General features: G+C 43.1%; 1 protein-coding gene across 1 annotated transcript in view; it reads right to left on the minus strand.

Moving 5' to 3' along the window:
* LOC144682291 (hydrocephalus-inducing protein-like) overlaps positions 1-21,588 on the minus strand; it is a 524,265-nt gene that overhangs the window by 231,606 nt on the left and 271,071 nt on the right. Inside the window, exon 11 of the mRNA XM_078544767.1 lies at positions 20,203-20,302. Coding sequence (XP_078400893.1) covers positions 20,203-20,302 — 100 coding nt within the window. The remainder of the gene's footprint in view (positions 1-20,202; positions 20,303-21,588) is intronic.

Below are 21,588 nucleotides of genomic sequence, written 5' to 3' on the forward strand. Positions count from 1 at the left end.
GTGGAGATGGGACCTGAAGTCAGTGTTGAACCCATTCCTCGGCAGGCGGGAAGAACTTAAGTAATTACGCGCCTCTCAGCTCATTACCTAATCATGCATGTGAAAGGAGGCCTTCCCGCCAGACCAAGGCAGCCTGGACAGAGGTAGCAGCGCAGGCTAGTGGCTATGGGGTCCACAGGAGAACATGGCTCCAGTGCCACAGGAGGATAAATGATCTGCTGTGTGCTGCCAGAGTAAGTGCCACTATCTACTCAATGCAAAGTCACACTCATAGGGACTTGAAGCATTTTAAGTTTGTGACTGCAGACGGTTGTCACACAAAAGGTTGGGTGGCAGGCATCTCCATCAGATGCATCATGTGAACTGAATGTGGGAGAATTAATTAATGCTCCGAATTTTCGACGCATTTTTAGTGGGTCTCACACCTGTGCAGGGGTTTCAAATCAAAACAGAAAATGCTGAGAAAAACTCAACGATCGGTAGAGAGAAACATAGTTAATGTTTCAGGTCTGTGACCTTTCATCAGAACTAGGCAAAGTTTGAGATGTAATAGGTTTTGAGGGTAGGTGGGACAAGGACAAAAGCAAAAAAGGTGAATAGGACAGAGAAATGCCAATTGCATGTCATTTATGTGAGCAATATAACTCTTTGCCAAAACAAGAACAGCATGTATTCAACAGCTATAACTGTTCAAATGCCCCATAGCAGATTCTTCTCACTAGTAGGGCAGAACACAGAAATTAGCAGCTGTCGGGGTCGCAGGAGAATATATAGCCATGCTTGCTGTGAAACTGCTCATGTACCCATGCCCATATCTCTCAAATGTCCTCTCTGTCTGCAGGAGAAGAGAGCGCACAATAAGCACGAAGGGGAAGGAATGCATGACATCAGGATCCTAAGCCCATTTGAAGAAGAGGCTGTGGAGTTGACAGGAGAGAGGGTAACCGTGTCAGTGCTGAAGGGGAGATTGGAGTTGTCCAATTATTTAGCAAGAATGCCTCCTGTCTGCTCCCCCACCCCAGCTGGACATGAAGTAGCCTTATGCATGTCCATGGCTCCTGACACTAATAATTCTTTATGTTCTTCAGTGCAACCCACGGAGCCCATTCCCACTCCAGGCATAACAGGAGAAAGACCCTTGCCCCTCCAGCTCCAGTTCCACCTCTGAGGAAAAAGTCAGGACCCTCAGAGGATGCACCATCATGGTGTTGCTCCATACCCTCCACCAGAACAGAGACATTCACCTCGGTTGGTAATCCATCTAGAGTAAGCTCAGGGTCACTACTGAAGACTACAAGGCAGGACAGTTGATGAACAGTGGCAGATTTTTAAGGAGATATTCAATTCCTCCCAAGTAAAATATATTCCAAAGAGGAAGAAACATGGTAAGAGGGGGAAAAAGCATCTATGGCTAAGCAAGGAAGTTAAAGATAACATAAAGGCAAAAACTAAGGCATACCAAATCGCAAAAGTCAGTGGCAGGCTGGAAGATTGGGAAACTTTTAAAGATCAACAAAGGGTTACTAAAAAAAAAAATAAAAAGAGCAAAGGTAAATTATGAAAGAAAACTAGTGCAAAACGTAAAAGCTGATAGCAAAAGCTTCTACAAATATATGAAAGGAAAGAGAGTAGCTAAAGTGAATGTTGGTCCCTTGGAGGATGACATTATTAACTAATAGTGGGGAACACAGAAATGGCAGAGACACTTAATCAATATTTTGCCTCAGTTTTCACGGTGGAGGACACTGGTACCACCTCAATAGTAACAGTTAGTACAGAGGGTACAGAGAAGGAGGAACTTAGAACAATCACCATCATTAGAGAAAAAGTACTGAGCAAACTATTGGGATTAAAGGGTGACAAGTCCCCAGGACCTGATGGCCTACATCCCAGGGTCTTAAAGGAAGTGGCAGCGTTGGCTATAATATTCCAAAATTCCCTGGATTCTGGAAAGGTTCCAGTGGATTAGAAAAATGCTAATATAACACCCTTATTCAAAAAGCGGGAGGAGGCAGAAAGTAAGAAACTACAGACCAGTTAGTTTAACCTCTGTCATTGGGAAATTGTTGGAATCCATTAAGGAAGTAGTAATGGGGCATTTGAAAAGTCAAAATGCAATCCATCAGAGTCAGCATGGTTTTATGAAGTGTAAATCATGTTTGACTAATTTGCTAGAGTTCTTTGAAGATGTGACAAGCAAAGTGGATAATGGGGATCCTGTAGATGTAGTATATCTGGACTTCCAGAAGGCCTTTCATAAGGTGCCACACAAAAGATTAATACACAAGATAAGATCAGATGGAGTTAGGGGTAATATATTAGCTTAGATAGAGGATTGGCTAACCAACAGAAAGCAGAGTCAGGATAAATGGCTCTTTTTCTGGATGGCAAGCTGTAACTAGTGGGGTACCACAGGGTTCAGTCCTTGGGCCCCGACTATTCACAATCTATATTAATGAATTGGATTCAGGGATGGAAGGTACTGTAACTAAATTTGCAGATGACACCAAAATAGGTGGAAAAGTAAGTTGCAATGAAGAAATAAGAAATTTACAAATGGATGTGGACAGGTTAGGTGAATGGGCCAAAATTTGGCAGATGGAGTTTAACGTGGATAAGTGTGAGGTTATGCATTTTGGTCGGAAGAATAAAAAGGCAACTTATCATTTAAATGGAGAGAAATTTCAGAATGCTTCAGTGCAGGGGGATCTGGGTGTCCTCGTGCATGAATCTCTGAAAGCTAGTATGCAGGTACAGCAGGTAATAAGGAAGGCAAATGAAATTTTGGCATTTATTGCTAAAGGAATATCGTATAAAAATAGGAAAGCGTTGTTGCAACTGTACAAGGCATTGGTGAGACTGCACCTGGAATACTGTGCACAGTTTTGGTCCCCTTGCTTGAGGAAGGATGTAGTTGCATTGGAGGCAGTTCAGAGGAGGTTCATTAGATTGATTCCAGAGATGCGGGGCTTGTTATATGAGGAGAGATTGAGCAGCTCAGGCCTATAGTCTGTAGAGCTTAAAAGGACGAGAGGAGATCTAATTAAGGTAAATAAGATGCTAAAGGGGATAGACAAAGTAGACGTGGAGTGGATGTCAGTACTATAGTTACCCAGGAGTTAGAAGTGGTTTTAATTCTTCTTTTCCTGGGTAACTATTGTTCTAAGAGAGTTGTAACCATCCGAAGTCTCTGATATAAGTCATGGAATCGGATGGTTCCTAGTGCAAGGTAATTGCCCATCAGAAGTTTGAACCTCATGGGCAATTGTCGTGCCAATCTTGCCCCGGGGCTTCTGGAGGGCCCCCCAGCGCATCTTCTGGGGTATCTCCGGGGCACAACTCCTGGGAGATTGGAAGTTCTGGGTCACTGTCTCAAATCCGGCTATTTGAAAACCAGAGTTGTCTGAAAACAGGGCATTTTCACGTATCAATTTTAATTGTTATTAAATGGGTAAAATAACTTAACAGGTAAATTTGGCTAGGTGCTACACTGGCACAGTGGTGCACCGGATTAGTTATCGGCTTCATATTCCAGTCTTTTCCTGCGCTCCGAGAAGTCTATGCAACCCTTGACTTCACCCAACTTTGAATCCAGCACAGCCTGTGAGTCAGCCTTATTTCATTACTTAATTATTTCTTTCGACATACAAACATACAAACTAGGCGCAGGAATAGGCCACTCGGCCCTTTGAGCCTACTCCACCATTCAATAAGATCATAGCTGATCTGATTGTAACCTCAACTCCACATTCCCAACTATCCCTGATAAATTCTTGATAAGCAAGGGGGTGAAAGGTTATCAACTGCTACCTTAAAGATATTCAAAGACACTGCTTCCACCGTCCTCTGAGAAAAAAAATTTCTCCTCATCTCTGTCCTAAATGGGTGATCCCTTATTTTTAAACAGTGACCCCTAGTTCTAAATTTTCCTACAAGAGGAAACATCCTTTCCACATTCACTCTGTCAAGACCCCTCAGGATCTTAGAGGTTTTGATCAAGTCACCTCTTCCTATCCTAAACTGCAGTGGATACAAGCCTAACCTGTCCAACCTTACCTAATAAGACAACACACCCATTCCTGGCAAACCTTCTCTGAATTGATTCTAATGCATTTACATCTTTCCTTAAATATGGAGGCCAATACTGTACACAGTACTCCAGATATGGTTTCACCAGTGCCCTGTACAACTGAAGCATAACTTCCCTACTTTTGTATTCAATTCCTCTCACAATAAACAATAACATTCTATTAGCTTTCCTAATTACTTGCTGTACTTGCATACTAGCCTTTTGCGATTCATGCACTAGGACAACCAGATCCCATTGCATCTCAGAGTTCTGCAATCTTTCACTATTTCTATAATATGCTTTTCTTTCATTTTTCTTGTCAAAATGGACAATTTCACACTTTCCCACCTTACATTCCATTTGCCAGGTCTTTGCCCATTCACTTAGCCTATCTATATCCCTTTGTAGCCACCTTGTGCCCTCACATCTTACTATCTAACCTATCTTTGTGTCATCAGCAAATTTAGCACCATACCTTCAGTCTCTTTATCCAAATCATTTGTATAAATTGTAAAAAGTTGAGGTTCCAGCACTGATTCCTGTGGCACACCATTTGTTACATTTTGCCAACTTGAAAAAGACCCATTTATGCCTACCCCGTTTCCTGTTAGCTCGCCAATTTTCTACCCATGCCAATATGTTACCCCCTATACCATGGGCTTTTATTTTTCACAATAACCTTTGATGTGGCACTGTATCAAATGCCTTCTGGAAATCTAACTACAGTACATCCACTGGTTCCCCTTTAACCACAGCATATGTTACTTCTCCAAAGAGCTTCAATAAATTGGCTAAACATGATTTCCCTTTCACAAAACCATATTGACTCTGCCCGATTAACCTGAATTTTCCAAGTTCCCTGCTATAACATCTTTAATAATAGCGTCTAACATTTTCCCTGTGACAGATGTTAAGCTAACTGGCCTGTAGTTTTCTGCGTTCTGTCTCCCTCCCTTTTTGAATAAAGGAGTTATATTTGCTATTTTCCAATCTAATGGAGCCTTCCCCAAAATTAGAGAATTTTGGAAATTAAATCCAAAGCATCAACTATCTTACTAGCCGATTCTTCTAAGACCCTAGGCTGAAGCCCATATTATTTATTATTAAAACATTATTTATTCACTACTATGTATTCTTTTTTCAAACTTTAATAAAGGGGGAGGTGGTGGCATAGTGGTATTGTCACTGGACTGGTAATCTAGAGACCCAGGGTAATGCTCTGGGGACCTGAGTACGAACCCCACCACGCCAGATGGTGGAATTTGAATTCAATAAATATCTGGAATTAAAAGTCTAATGATAACCATGAAGCCATTGTCAATTATTGTAAAAACCCATCAGGTTCACTAATGTCCTTTAGGGAAAGAAATCTGCTGTTCTCAACTGGTCTGGTCTATATGTGACTCCAGACCCACAGCAATGTGGTTGACTCTTAGAAATGCCCTTTGAACAAGGGCAATAAATGCTGGCTGGCTAGCCAGTAATTCCCACAAATGAATTTTAAAAAACTTATAAAAAAGACCAAACTTCAAAGCAAACCCAACCCACACAACTGATAAATCTGCAACTGGCCCCCATGTATCTCCTATTAATTGAAATGAGGTTTGAATGTTTTTCTCCAAAGACCAAGATGATCCGAAATCCGGCAAGGACCTGAGTTTATCAGTATGAAACACCGTACCTGTATTCTGTAGTCTCTCGCCATTTAAATAATATTCTGCTTTTTAATTCTTCACACCAAAGTGGATAATGTCACATTTTCCCACATTACATGCCATCTGCCAAATTTTTGCCCTCTCACCTAACCTACCAAATCCCTTTGCTAACTCTTTGTATCCTCCTCATAAATTGTTTGCCCACCTATTTTTGTATAGCCAGCAAATTTGGCTACAAAATACTCAGTCACTTCATCCAAGTTATTAACATAGATTGTAAATAGTTGAGGCCCCAGGACTAATCTCTATAGCACCCCACTAGTTACAGTTTGACAACCTGAAAATGGTTCATTTATCCTGACTCTCTGTTTCCTGTTAGTGAGCCAAAGTTCTATCTATGCTAATATGTTACCCCAACACCATGAGCTCTTATCTTGTATAGTGACCTTTTATGTAGATGGCTTATCAACTGCCTTTTGGAAACCAAATACCATCTACTGGTTCCCCTTTATCCACTTTGTGTGTTACATCCTCAAAGCACTCTGATAAATTCGTCAAACATGATTTCCCTTTTCACAAAATCATATTGGCTCTGATTGATTCTATTATGATTTTCTAAATGTCCTATCATTTCCTTAATTATGGATTCTAGCATATTACCAATGACAGATGTTAAGCTAACTGGCCTATAGTTTTCTACTTTCTGTCTCCCTCTTTTCATGAATAGGGGCATTATGATTTCAGTTTTTCAATCTGCTCAGACTTTTCCAGAATCTAGAGAATTTTGGAAGATTGCAATCAATGCATCCACTATTTCAGCGGCAACTTCTGTGAAGAACCTAGGATGCAGGCCAGTCAGCCTTTAGTCCCATTAATTTTCCTAGTAGTTTTACTCTAGTGAAAGTAATTGTTTTAAGTTCCTCCCTTTTTGTCCCATGATTTTCTACAATTCAAGGGGTGTTTTTATTGTTTTCTACTGTAAAGACAGATACTTGTTCAAAGTCTCTGCCATTTCCTTGTGTCCCATTATGAATTCCCCAATCTCACCCTCAAAGGGGTTAACATTCAGTTTAGCTACTTTCTTCCTTCTTATATACTTTTAGAAATGTTTGCAGTCTGTTTTTATATTTCGTGCTAGTTTATTCTCATATTCAAATTTTTCTTTTTTTTAAGTCATCGTTTGCTGGATTCTAAAATTTTCCCAATATTCTGGTGTGCCACGAGTCTTTGCAGAATTTTACTTTTTCTTTCAATTTGATAGCATACTTAACTTTCTTAGTTAGCCACAATGATTAATCCTTCTTTTTGAATCTTCCCTTCTCAATGTAATATATTTTTCTTGAGAGTTATGAAATACCTCCTTAAGGTTACCTTTCAACCTATTTTTCCAGTCTACTTTTGCCAACTCCATCTTTATGCCTTTGTAATTGACTTCAGTTAAGTTTGAGACCCTAGTTTCAGACCCATGTTTCACACCCTAAAACTGAATGTGCAATTTCATCCTGTTATGATCACTCTTCCCTAAGAGATCATAGGAAAGATCCCGTCTCATTACACATCACCAAGTCATAAGTAGCCTGTTCCGTGTTTGTTCTATAATGTATTATTCTATTCTAGTCTCACAGGCGAGACAAGCAACAGCCTACCATTGTCTATAAGGTATGATTCTGTGAGCATGACTATGTCCCAGACACCTCCATCACCATCCCTGGGTACATCCTGTCTCACCAGCAGGACTGACCCAGCAGAGGTGGCGGCACAATGGTATACAGCCGGGAGGGAGTTGCCCTGGGAGTTCTCAACAGCGACTCTGGACTCCATGAAGTCTCATGGCACCAGGTCAAACATGGCCAAGGAAACCTCCTGCTGATTACCACATACTGTTCCCCCCTCAGCTGATGAATCAGTGCTCCTCCATGTTAAACACCATTTGGAGGAAACACTGAGGGTGGTAAGGGCACAGAATATACTCTGGGTGGGAGACTTCAATGTCCATCACCAAGAATGGCTCAGTAGCACCACTACAGGCCAAGCTGGCCAAGTCCCAAAGGACACAGCTGCTAGACTGGGTCTGCGGCAGGTGGTGAGGGAATCAACAGGAGGGAAAAACATACTTGACCTCATCCTCACCAACCTGCCTGCTGCAGACGCATCAGTTCAGTACAGTATCAATGGGAGTGACCACCACACAGTCCTTCTGGAGACGAAGTCCCATCTTCACATTGAGGATACCCTCCATTGTGTGCGTGGCACCACCAATGTGCTAAATCGGGTAGATCTCGACTAGATCTAGCAACTCAAGACTGGGCAACCATGAGGCTCTGTGGACCATTAGCAGCAGCAGAATTGCACTCAACCATAATCTGTAACCTCAGGGGCTGGCCTATCCCCTATTCTACCATTACCACCAAGCCAACGGATCAACCCTGATTCAATGAAAAGTGCAGGAGGGCATGCCAGGAGCGGCAGCAGGCATACCTAAAAATGAGACATCAACCTGGTAAAGCTACAACACAGGACTACTTGCATGCTAAACAACATAAGCAGCAAGCGATACACAGAGCTGAGCGATTCCATAACCAATGGATCAGATCTAAGCTCTGCAGCCCTGCTACATCCAGTCGTGAATGGTGGTGGACAATGAAACAACTCACTGGAGGAGGAGAATTCACAAATATCCCCGTTCTCAGTGATGGGGGAGCCCAGCACATCAGTGCAAAAGATAAGGCTGAAGTATTTGCAATAATGTTCAGCCAGAAGTACCGAGTGAATGATCCATCTTGGCCTCCTCTGGAGGTCGTCAGCATCACAGATGCCAGTCTTCAGCCAATTCGATTCACTCCACATGATATTGAGAAACGGCTGAAGGCACTGGATACTGCAAAGGCTATGGGCCCTGACAACATGCCACAATAGCACTAAAGACTTCTGCTCCAGAACTTGCCACACCCATAGCCAAGCTGTTCCAGTACAGCCAAAACACTGGCATCGACCCGGCAATGTGGAAAAATGCCCAGCTATGTTCTGACCACAAAAAGCAGGGAAAATCCAACCCGGCCAATTACCGCCCCATCAGTCTACTCTGAATCATCAGTAATGTGATGGAAGGGGTCATCAAAAGTGCGGTCAAGCAGCACTTGCTTAGCAATAACCTTCTCACTGACGCTCAGTTTGGGTTACACCAAGGCCACTCAGCTCCTGACCACATTACAGCCTTGGTTCAAACATGGGCAAAAGAGCTGAACTCAAGAGGTGAGGTGAGAGTGACTGGGCTTGACATCAAGGCAGCATTTGACCGAATGTGGCATTAGGGAGCCCTGGCAAAACTGGAGGCAATGGGAATCAGGGGGAAAAGACTCCACTGATTGGAGTCATACCTAGCACAAAGGAAGATGGTTGTGGTTGTTGGAGGTCAATCATCTCAGCTCCAGGATATCACTGCAGGAGTTCCTCAGGGTAGTGTCCTACGTCCAACCATCTTCAGCTACTTCATCAATGACCTTCTTCCCATCATAAGTTCAGAAGTGGGGATGTTCACTGATGATTGCACAATGTTCAGCACCATTCGCAACTCCTCAGATACTGAAGCAGTCCATGTCCAAATGCAGCAAGGCCTGGACAATATCCAGGCTTGGGCTGACAAGTGGCAAGTAACATTCACACCACACAAGTGCCAGGCAATGACCATCTCCAACAACAGAGAATCGAACCATCGTCCCTTGACATTCAACGGCATTACCATCACTGGATCTCCCACTATCAACATCCTGGAGGTTACCATTGACCTGAAACAGAACAGGATGAGCCATATAAATACTGTGGCTACAAGAGCAGGTCAGAGGCTAGGAATCCTGCGATGAGTAACTCGACTCCTGACTCCCCAAAGCCTGTCCACCATCTATAAAGCACAGGTCAGAGTGTGATGGAGCACTGTCCTCTTGCTTGGATGAGTGCAGCTCCAACAACACTCAGGAACCTTGATACAATCCAGGACAAAGCAGCCCATTTGATTGGCACCACATCTACAAACATTCACTCCCTCCACCACCCAACACACTGTGGTAGCAGTGTGTACCATCTACAGGAAGTCACCAAGGCTCATTAGACAGTGCCTTCCAAACCCACGATCACTACCATCTAGAAGGACACGGGCAGCAGACACATGGGAACACCACCACCTGCAAGTTCCCCTCCAAGTCACTCACCATCCTGACTTGGAAATATATCACTGTTCCTTCACTGTTGCTGGGTCAAAATGCTGAAACTCCCTCCCCAGCAGCAGTGTGTGTGTACCTACAGCACATGGGCTGCAGCGGTTCAAGAAGGCAGCTCACCACCACTTTCAAGAGCAATTAGGGATGGGAAATAAATGCTGGCCTAGCCAGTGATGCCCACATCCCATGAGTGAATAAAAAATACCCTGTGAACTCATCCTTCGGCAGTATGATTTTTCCAATTTATACGAAGATTAAAATCACCTATGATTACGCTGTTTTGTTCACAGAAGAAATAATCCACTTTGTGAAAATTAACAGTGAGAAAAGTATACTGCAAATTAACATTCCTAGAGTGCACAAGTGAACAGGCTTAGGGACTGGGGGTGGAATCTTCTTGAGATATCAGTGGTCTCCTCTGCCGGCTGAAGAGCCGGCAATAGACCCATATTGCCTCTTTTCGGTAAGGCCCAATGAACCACAAGCCAATCAGAGAGCGACAAGTCCCCTGGAATCAAGATCTCAGGGGCAGAAGTCTCACCTACCAAGGGTTGCTGGCCAATAAGAGGCCGGCAGCTCTTGTGCTCAGCAGCACCACAGGCAAGGTCGTGGCTGCTGCAGGAAAAACACCTATTGGAGTCCCTGGATAGCAGAGCAGCCCAGGTAACAGGTAAGTAATGTGCTGGGGTTGAGCAGAGAGTTTCATGGGCTGGAGATCACGGGGAGAGGAGTACAGGGGGTCAGCCACAAGGCCAGAGGGGTGGCACTCAGTGGGCCCCTCGCTTCCTGATGTCCAGTTCCTCGATCAAGCACTGAGAGTCCCTGATCAACCATAACCTGCATTTATATAATAGCATATCAGATATAGCCTAGAATTGATAAATATCTCAGCATGCTTTTCAAACACACCAAGAAGTTAAGTCAAGGCCAGGTAAAATAAAGTAACATAAGTAAACCAAAGTAAAGTAAGGTTAACATAAGGAAATAAATTGAAGCCATGGCAGGACAACTTGGTTGTGTGGAATGCATTTCCTGTAATGTGTGGGAAGTCATGGTTCATACTGGTGTTCTAGGTGACCACATGTGCAGAAAGTGTCACCAGCTGCAGAAACTTGAGCTCTGGATTTCGGAGCTCGAGCAGCAGGTGGATTCACTGTGGTGCATCCATGAGGCTGAGAGCTATATGGGTAGCACATTCAGAGAGGTGGTCACACTGCAGCTTTGGAGCCTTGAGGCAGAAATGGAATGGGTGACCACCAGACAGTCCAAGAGAACCAGGCAGGTAGTGCTGAAGTGCGCTGGGGTCCCACCCGCCAATCGGTTTTCCGTCCTGAATACTGGTGAGGGCATTGGTTCCTTGGAGGTGTGCAGTCAGAGCCAAATTTGTGGCACCACAGATGGCTCTGCTGGACAGGAAGGGAAGAATAAGAAAGGAAGAGCAGTAATGATAGGGGATTCATTAGTTAAACCAACAGACAGGCATTTCTGTGGTCGTAGACGTGACTCCAGGATGATATGTTGCCTCCCTGTTGTCAGGGTCAAGGATATCATGGAGCAGCTGCAGGATATTCTTCTGGGGGAGAGTGATCAGCCAGAGGTCGTGGTCCACATTGGTACCAATGATTTAGGTAGGAAAAGGGATGAGGTCCTGAGAGCAGATTTCAGGGAACTAGCAAGGAGGTTGAAAAGCTGGTTCTCCAAAGCAGTAATCTCAGTAATCTCCCAGTCCCACGTGCAAGTGATTATAGAAATAGGAGAATTGAACAATTAAACATGTGGTTGGAAAGCTGGTATAGGATGGAGGGCATCAGATTTCTCAGGCATTGGGACTGATTCTGGGGAAGGTGGGATCTGTACAAGCCGGACAGTCTACACCTGAACAGGACTGGGACGAATATCATTGCAGGGAGATTTGCTAGTGCTGTTGTGAGGGGTTAAGCTAGATTGGCAGGGGCTAGGAACCTGAGGGCAAATTCAGAGCATGGAACGGGAGATAGAAAATTAGTAAATGATTCTGAAAGACAGAAGAAGAACAGGTTAAAAAGTGTACTGCACAGGAAATTGGCAGTGTTAAAAGGTATATATGTAAATTCGAGTATAGTAAATAAAGCTGACAAGCTGAGGGCACAGATAGATATATGGCAGCATGATATAATCGCTATAAAGGAAACTTGGCTTAAAGAGAGGCAAAAATTGCAGCTCAACGTCCCTAGATATAGAGTTTTCAGGCAGAATAGAGAGGGGGATAAAAGAAGTGGCAGTGTAGAATAATTGGTTAAAGAATCAATTACAGCTATGAGGAGGGGTAATATACTAAATGAAGCATCAAATGAGGCCATATGGGTTGAACACAGAAATAAAAAAGGGTCCGCCACACTGCTAGGAGTGTACCAAAGACCTCCAAATAGTGGAAGGGAATTAGAAGAACAAATATGTAGGCAAATTTCTGAGTGCAAGAACAACAGGGTAGTAATTGTTGGAGACTTCAGCTACCCTAATATCAATTGGGATACGTACAGTGTGATGGGCACAGAGAGCACAAAATTCTTGAACTGCATTCAAGAGAACTTTTTTAGCCAGCATGTAACAAGCCCAACGAGAGGGGGCACAATTCTATATTTAGTCTTAGGAAATGAAGCTGGGCAAGTGGATGACGTAGCAGGGAGGGGCCATTTTGGAGATAGTGACAATAATATAGTTAGATTTAGCATCTTTATAGAAAAGGACATAGATAGAACAGGAGTAAAAGTTTTAAATTGGGGGAAGACAAATTTTACAAAGCTGAGAGGTGAGCTGGCGAGGATGGATTCAAAGGCGAGATTTTATAGGCACAGTGTAGACATGTCCCCACAAAGAAAAAGTGTGGCACAGCCAAATCTAGAGCTCCCTGGTTACCCAGAAGAGTACATGGTAAGATAAAGGAGAAAAAGAAAGCTTGTGTCAGTCACAAAAAGTTCAATACTGTAGAAAGCCTTGGAGTATAGAAAGTACAGGGGTGAAGTAAAAAAGGAAATTAGGAAAGCAAAGAGAATATCTGAAAAAATATTTGCAGGTAAAATCAAAGATAACCCAAAGATGTTTTACCAGTACATCAAGAGATAACTAAGGAAAGGGTAGGGCCTATCAGAGATATACATGGTAACTTATGCATTGATGCTGAAGACGTGGGCTGGGTTCTCAATTAGTACTTTGTCTCTGTCTTCACTAAGGAGAGGGATGATGCAAACATTCTAGTTAAAGAGGAGAAGTATGATATATTAGATACAGTAAGTATAATGGGACAGTAAGTACTGGAGGGACTGAAATCCTTGAAGGTGGATAAATCACCAGGACCAGGTGGATTATATCCCAGGCTGTTAAAGGAAGCCAGGGAGGAAATAGTAGATGCTCTGAGGATCATTTTCCAATCCTCACTAGATGCAGGCAAGGTACCAGAGGATTGGAGGTCTGTGAATGAAACCGTTATTTAAAAATGGTGCGAGGGATAGGCTAAATAATTACAGGCCAGTCAGTTGACTTTGGTGGTGAGCAAATTACTGGAAAAAATTCCGAGAGACAGGGTAAACTGTTATTTAGAAAGGCACCGATTGATCAGGGATAGTCAGCATGGTTTTGTTAGGGGAAGATTGTGTCTTACTAACTTGATCGAATTTTTTGAGGAAGTAACAAGGGGGATTGATCAGGGTAATGCAGTGGATGTTGTCTACATGGATTTTGTAAGGCGTTTGACAAGGTCCCACATGGCAGACTGGTCAGAAAAGTGAGATTCCATGTGATACAGGGGAAGGTGGACAGTTGGATCCAAAATTGGCTCAGCAACAGAAAACAAAGGGTAATGGTTGATGGGTGTTTTTGCAAATGGGAAGCAGTTTCCAGTGGCATTCCACAGGACTCAGTGTTGGGGACCTAGCTGTTTGCCATATATATTAATGATTTGGACTTAAATGTGGGTGGCATGATTGGGAAATTTCGCAGGTGATCTAAAAATTGGCCATGTAGTTGATAGTGAAGAAGGTAGTTGTTGTCTCCAGAATGATATCAATGCTATGGTTGAGTGGGTGGAAAAGTGGCAAATGGAATTCAATCTGGAAAAGTGTAAGGTAATGCATTTGGGGAGGGCAAACAAAGCAAAGGAATACTAATAAAATGAAGGATATTGAGAGGGGTTGAGGAAATGAGACCTTGGAGTGCATGTCCACGGGTCCCTGAAGGTGGCAAGACAGGTGGACAAGGTGGCAAGAAAGCATGTGGAATGCCTTCCTTTATTGGACGAGGTATTGAATACAAAAGCAGGGATGTAATGCTAGAACAAAAATACCTGGAAAAACTCAGCAGGTCTGACAGCATCTGCGGAGAGGAATACAGTTAACATTTCGAGTCCGTATGACTCTTCATCAGAACTAAGAAATATAGAAATGAGGTGTAATATAAGCTGGTTGAAGGGGGGTGGGACAGGTAGAGCTGGATAGAGGGCCAGCAATAGGTGGAGGTAAAGAAGAGATTGCCAAAGATGTCATAGACAAAAGGACAAAGGGGTGTTGACGGTGGTGATATTAGCTGAGGAATGTGCTAATGATGACATTAAGGGTAGAAAGCAGAACGAGCAAGTGACAGATAGCCCTAGTGGGGGTGGGGTGCGGGGAAGGGATCGAAATGGGCTAAAAGGTAGAGATAAAACAATGGATGGGAATACATTTAAAAATAATGGAAATAGGTGGGAAAAGAAAAATATATATTAAAAAAATATATATATATAAAAAATTATAAATTATTGGAAAAAGGGGGATCAGAAAGGGGGTGGGGATGGAGGAGAGAGTTCATGATCTAAAGTTGCTGAACTCAATATTAAGTCCGGAAGGCTGTAAAGTGCCTAGTCGGAAGATGAGGTGCTGTTCCTCCAGTTTGCGTTGAGCTTCACTGGAACATTGCAGCAGACCAAGGGCGGACATGTGGGCATGATAGCAGGGTGGTGTGTTGAACTGGCAAGCGACAGGGAGGTCTGGGTCATGCTTACGGACAGACCGAAGGTGTTCCTTCATTGCCTGAATTGGTGGTGGAGGCTGAAATGCTCAATTCATTTAAAAGGTTCCTGGAGCTGCACCTGAAGTACTGTAACCTGCAGAGCTACGGATCAGGTGCTGGAAAGTGGGATTAAAATGAGTGGCTCTTTTTTTTCCCCTTTTTTGGCCGGCGAAGACACTATGGGCTGAATGGCCTCTTTCTGCACCATTACTTTTCTATGGTTCTATGGAATCAGGATGTAAGAACACGATATGGGATACAGCATAGCTATGGTAGAATGAAACCAGAAATAACAGATTGCTGTTATGAATGTAGGCTTTCTTCTGAAACTCAGAAGATTATTGGAGGTTGGGAGGAGGGGATCCAATAGAGGATTTCCAGTTTTAAGAAGAAAAAAGTGAAAGATTGTTTCCCATCCGTTGGTGCATTCGTAACAATAGACTACAAACATCAGTGTAAAATATTTTAAAGTATAGAAAGTCTTTGAGAGAGGTTATGGGGTGTGTGCAGTAGTTGATGTCAATCCTGCAAAGCCTTACTGAGCATGATGTTCCTGAACCATATGTAAACTGAGGGCTGGAAAGGGCCTAGTGTATCTCTTTATTCAACTGGAAGCACTTGCAGCACTGAAGGACAGTAAATCTGCTAATTGTAAGAGACCAATTAAGATTCCAAAAGTTACCTAAATCAACTACAGGCTCCAGTGAACAATGGTGCTGCTGCTCTGCAACTGGATGAAATGGATGCTGGTTGGTAGATCCATTCAGCCACTTTGGCTCCACTTTCTTAAAGGGCTGCCCACTTCAAAGTTGTTGCAATTTGCACCAAAGATTTACCTGCTTATTTGCTGCTTTTCAAATTTCAAAAACTAAGGCCTAGATTTTCACCACGGCAGAGAGGCTTTCTGTCATGTTGGAAAATAGTGGAAATAGCTGAAAGTCCTAAGTCCCATCCCCAAACATAGCATTTCCTATTTTCATGAGGGGCAGGACTGGAGTTGGGTGGGGTTTCGCTCATGTTTGTCTCATGGATGCAGCTAGGCATTTAAATCATCAAAGACAGTCTGAGTTGGCATGAAGGGAGTAAGGTGAAGGGTGGTGGGTGGGGACATGGGTTGGCGAGAGTTGGCACTAAATTGGCATGGGACTATAAAGGGCCATGAGGATGAGTGGGGGCATTGGTTGGCACATGTGGTATGAGGGGCCATGGGGGTAGATGGGGAGCATAAGGTGGCATATGTTGGCATGGCTGGAGCATATGGACTGTGGGGAGAGGAGGTGAGGACTGGAGGACTGTTTATTTGTTTTAATCATTCTTTAAAATTAACTTCAACAAAGTCCTGGAGCACGGAGGCAGGCCTTCCGCCCATCCCATCTCCTCACCGGCAGCCTCCGCACTTGTTCCGGGGACAGCAGGCCCTGCTTCTAATCCAGTCCACCCCGCAGAACAAAAACAGGAACTGCAGGCCACCGTTTTTTAAAGTCGGATTCGCAGCATTGGGAATTGTCCGTCTCTGCGCTCCGAACCCAGGAGCAAAAATCTGGGCCTAAGTAATTTTAATTGGTAAAGCTGGGCTCCTCTCTCAACTATGCATCAGTTATTTAAAATTAGGTTATTCATAGGTCTAGAGGACTGGAGATTCTTGATTAAAAATGCTTATTTTGGCGATGAGCACATTTTCATCTGTATTAATAAAACTGCACCAGGTTACAACTCTTAAATATACCAGAGATTATTAATAAATACAAAATATGTTTGAAAATAAAATTGCGTTCTAAAACCCTGGCCAATAATGCTTATGGAAAATATTATGTACAGTGATTGTGCAAATGAGTTTCAATGGAAACTTGAGTAAAAACACACTTTTTAAAGCTAGCCCAATTCTGTGCACAATTTGCACTCAGGTCATCAACTGCACCCAGAGGAGAAATTCTTGGTCTATTTCTTCTTATCTGGGCTACCTCTCTCCAGTCAAAGACTAGGGTGTGATCCAGAAGAAGGGCTGGGATGGGGAAAAATACCTGGGACAGAATCTTCCGGTCGGCGAGTGGGACACATAAAATGTTGCGCGGTGACATTGGGCATGTGTCCTGATGTCACCACACATCATTCAGATCTTCAGTTCAGCAGGCGCACAGCCGACTCTGCAGAACTGTCAAAAGCCTATTAAGGCCATTTAAAAACTAATTAAAGTTATTAACTGAGCTGCCCATCCAACCTTAAGGTTGGTGGGCAGGCGAAGAGCCCCGACGGCCTTCGTATTTATCATGAAACCTCATCCACGGACGGGACGAGGTTTAATGGAGGGTTTATAAATTAAATAATTTTTTTAATTAAAATTCATTGACATGTCCCAGCTCATGTGACACTGTCACATGAGGGGACATGTCTTAAAAATTTTTCTTTCTCTTTATTAAAACTTTTGAAAATCAAACTAATTTCCCTGAGGCAGCTTTGTGCCTCAGGGAGATTTCTGCGCTCCTTTGCGCGCATGTGCGACAGAGCGCAGTCCCCGACTCAGCCTCCTACCCCCGCCCGCACAGGGAGGGCTTCCGGGTGTGCGTCATGCTGGGCGGGCCTTAATTGGCCCACCCACGCAAAATGGCCGCTGCGCGCACGCCCGCTCCCACTCAGCCCCCCCGACAGGGAGAAAATTCTTCCCTGACCTTTAAAATAAGAGCGTCCACCACTTTTTCCCCCCTTCTTGGATGATTAAGTTTTCAGCTTGTGCGGAAATGCAATGAACGAGGAAATACAAGCATCCCAATTCCTTCCTTGTAACTTATTCATTTTCTCCCCTCTCCTTTAGAAAGTGAATGTGGAGAATAGCCCAATTTTAGTGATTACACCCCATGCCAGCTGAGACCAACTAACACATCACTGTCTGGAAACTGAACTAGAGGCCTTCCTGATTTGATTGGCTCTGTGCTGTATTGGGTGATGCACTTACCTGTTCACAACGGGAGGAACATTTATAGAACGGCTTTATATGATTTATTCTACTTGACCCACATGATTTACCTTCAACAACTTGTACCAATATAAAAAAACAGTCCAAAACACTTTGCAGACGTGAAAATAACCAGATATTGAACAATAGTTGGAGAAGAATAAGGGCTGATAGCCAATGGCTATCAGGTATGTTTTAAGATGTTTTGGAGGAAGGGAGAGAAGTAACATGGCAGAAAGTTTTGTGGAGCATAATTAAAAGAGTAAATGCTGGAAACATTCGGTCAGTCAGGCAGCAAGCATGGAGACAGATAGAGAGTTAACAATTCAGGCCAATGACTTCTGTTTGCAACAGAAATGTTCTTTGCTTCAGGGTATGCAGGTTAATCAACTGGAGAATCTGCTACTTGAGAGAAGAAAGGATGCAGAGTAAGAAGTGCAGAGGGTGCTTGTAGGAATATACAGGTGACTGAGGGAGCAGCCAGACTATGAAGAGATTCGTAGGTGAGGTCATGGATTTTGAAATCACTGCATAGGGAGTCAATTAAGGTTGGTGAGCGCAGGGGTGATAGGGGTGCAGGGCTTCAAATGGGCTAAGATGTTTGTGTCAGAGTTACGAAGGGCAGAATTCACTGAGGCTGGCATTGGAGTAATTGAGAAATGTGACAATGCAGCAGTGGGGTATCAGCAAGTGATATTGCAAGGGTGATCTTGGTGATGGCTAAGATTGGGGTTTGAAGCTCAGTTCAAAATCTTCGGAAACCTGGGCACTACACAACATCAGTCTTTCTCTGAGTGAGCACCCAGGGTGAAGGAGGAAATCAGATTTATAAGTAGAAGAGGAGGAGTCCTGCCTATGATGAGTTGAAAGTAGTTCTTGCTCTGATGTCAGCTAAACCATCAGCCAAGCACAGAGATGGCCAAGAAATGGCAGTAAAGTAAAAATTAATTTCATCAGCATATCTGTAAAAATTCAGCAGATGCCTGTGGATGATGTTGCCAAGGGACGGCATGTAGATAAGGAAGGGAAGGGAGCCAAGGATAGCGCTCTGGGGCACACTCAATGTGATTAGGTAGAGATGGGAGAAGAGACTATTACAGAAAATGTGCTGGCAGTGCTGGAAAATGTAGGAGTGGAGTTTGGACAGAATCATAGTAGTAGAGAACTGTGACGAACAACAGAAAGGTTGACTCTGTGAACAACTGTAGTGAGATCAAGAAGGATATGGAAACAGTCACGGTCACAAACAGTGACTAGTTACTTTGACAACAGGAGTCTTGGTGCTGTGAACAGTGCAGAAACCGGAGTGAAGAGATTTGAAGGAAAAGTGGTGAAACTGGTTCGCAATGACAGTTTCAAGTACTTCAGAGAGGGGAGGACCATAGGGAATCAGGGTGGGTTTCTTTTTGAGAGTGATGATGACAACATTCTAGGAAAATAAGGAAGATGATTGATTTATTATTTATTTATTTAAAGATGCTGAAGAAAAGGAGCTTATTATCATGTCAGAGAGCATTTTGCAAACAGGGGTAGATGTTATTGTGAAGATTTGGGTCCTTGGGTGGGAGTCGTGGTGCCATAGATGAAACGAGCATAAAGGTACATATCCCAGAAGCGTGAAACCCTCTTGTAGTGACACGGTTGAGGGTGGAGGTGTAAGTGTAGGTGGGCAGTACATATGCAGGATGAGGTTAACTGAGAGTTGAGAGGAATTTAGGTGTAGGTTGAAATTACCAGGAATGAAGACTTGCTTGTTTTAGAGGCCAAGTGATAAGGTGAGGACAATTCTGGCTAAGAAATTGTTGGGATATTTGAAACAGAAGATACATACCAACGTAAAAACTTGAGGGGTGGCAAAGACTGAGCTGGTCAAAGGAAGGAAAAGATGTTAGAACAGTAAGGGGGCAGGACAAGGTGGAACCTAGCAATGAGATCACACCATTACCATAAATGTTTAGGCATTTTAGAGTGGATGCATAATACAAGGTAGTTGCAAGGGACAGCAGTAGAGGGGGATGTGAAGGAGACCAAAGAGATTCATTTGCAGAGGGAAAGATAGACGTACTCAGCAGTGAGACAAGGGACTGTGGAATGCAACTTTAGGAGAGCTGAGACAGGAACCATAATGGAAATGGTAACAATGGCAAGAGTAAAGCAGAGGGAAGCCACTGGCCTGACTAGATAGAACTGAATCAGGAGGCTGGAGAAATGGATAAATGGATGAGTAGCAGCAAGTGGGTTGGGGCATGAAGCATTAAAAGGTTGAGATCGAGGGTTTCTAATATTCTGTACCTGTGATGTCGCAGTAAACTGTTTGGTGGTAGATCTTTTCTGCTTTAGGTCTGCAGATTACATTTATTTCAGCCGTGGAATTGGGCCAGATATCCCCTTCCTAAAAATGAAACCCAAAAACATAACCAGTTAAATGTAAGAGTAACCATCAATATTACCAATAACATGGGTGCTTACTGATCTGTTACCTACCATATTGACTGAAAGCCATCTCTTATCAGGTGACACCAAGGGCTAGAACAACATTCCCTATTCAATGAGAGTCTGAATTCAGTTATAATCATGCTGTCGTGCCAGGGAGATGAAAAGACCAGCAAGGTTTCAACTCAGCATATTAACCCTAGGCTAATGTAATTTAATTTGAAATGATCTGTTAGGAACTGAGGATGGTTCCTCATGTCAACATTAGAATAATTTAACTTTTATTGTTTATGCTACCTGTTAAACTTGAGGCGCAGTCAAACAAATTGCATTGGGCCGCCACAGTGTAAATAAAGTTAGACAAATGCCCTTCATCTGTGCAGACAAATCCACATCAAACCAAAGCCAATTATTTAATATATTACATAAATCAATGTGACATTTTCATTCCCACACCAGAGCATTGTTGCAAGTCAGGGAACACGAGGAAAAATCAATTTTCTATACTATGTTATTTGTTATAACTTTCATGACACCGTAAAGTGGTAAAATCACTAAATTACTAAATGCTGTTTGATAAATAATTTTATGATTCAATAGCAATGAATCTCTCATTGTTTCTCAAGTGTTCAGTTGTAATATTTAGCTGCTGACTTCATCTGATCCTTTAAGCCCACTGCTATATATAGAAAAAAAATTAAAAGATTAAATTCTACCTCAGGATACAGGTTAAATACAATTCTGATGATGGCCCACAGTACCTCATGGATGCCAAGTTTTAATCTATTAGATCTCTTCTGAGTCTATCCTGTTTAGCATGATGGTAGTGTTAAATTGCAACACAATGGAGGGCGTCCTCAGTGTTAAGACAGGACTTCGACAAGGCATAGATATAAATCAGGCCAGTAAGACCAGAGGACAGGACTCAATTAAAGGAAATGCAATTTATAATAGATTTTAAAATAATTTCTTTACTCAAAAAGTAACAAAGATTTGAAATAATCTGGCAGGCAAAGTTATATAGTTGCACATTAGGGAATTTTCATTGTACAATTCAATGTTAAATTTAGTGGGCAGGATTTTACGCGTCAACGAGCGGGGGCGGGGCCCACTCGCCAACTCATAAAATGACGCGCGGTGATGTCGGGCGGAACTCCCGACATCACCGTGCCCCATTTAAATTTTAAGGTGGGGGGGCGCAGCAAAATCAGCTGTGCACCCGCCAACCTGTCAATAGCCAATTGA

The sequence above is a fragment of the Cetorhinus maximus genome, chromosome 6 (genome assembly GCF_964194155.1).
Source record: "Cetorhinus maximus chromosome 6, sCetMax3.hap1.1, whole genome shotgun sequence".
Lineage (NCBI taxonomy): Eukaryota > Metazoa > Chordata > Chondrichthyes > Lamniformes > Cetorhinidae > Cetorhinus > Cetorhinus maximus.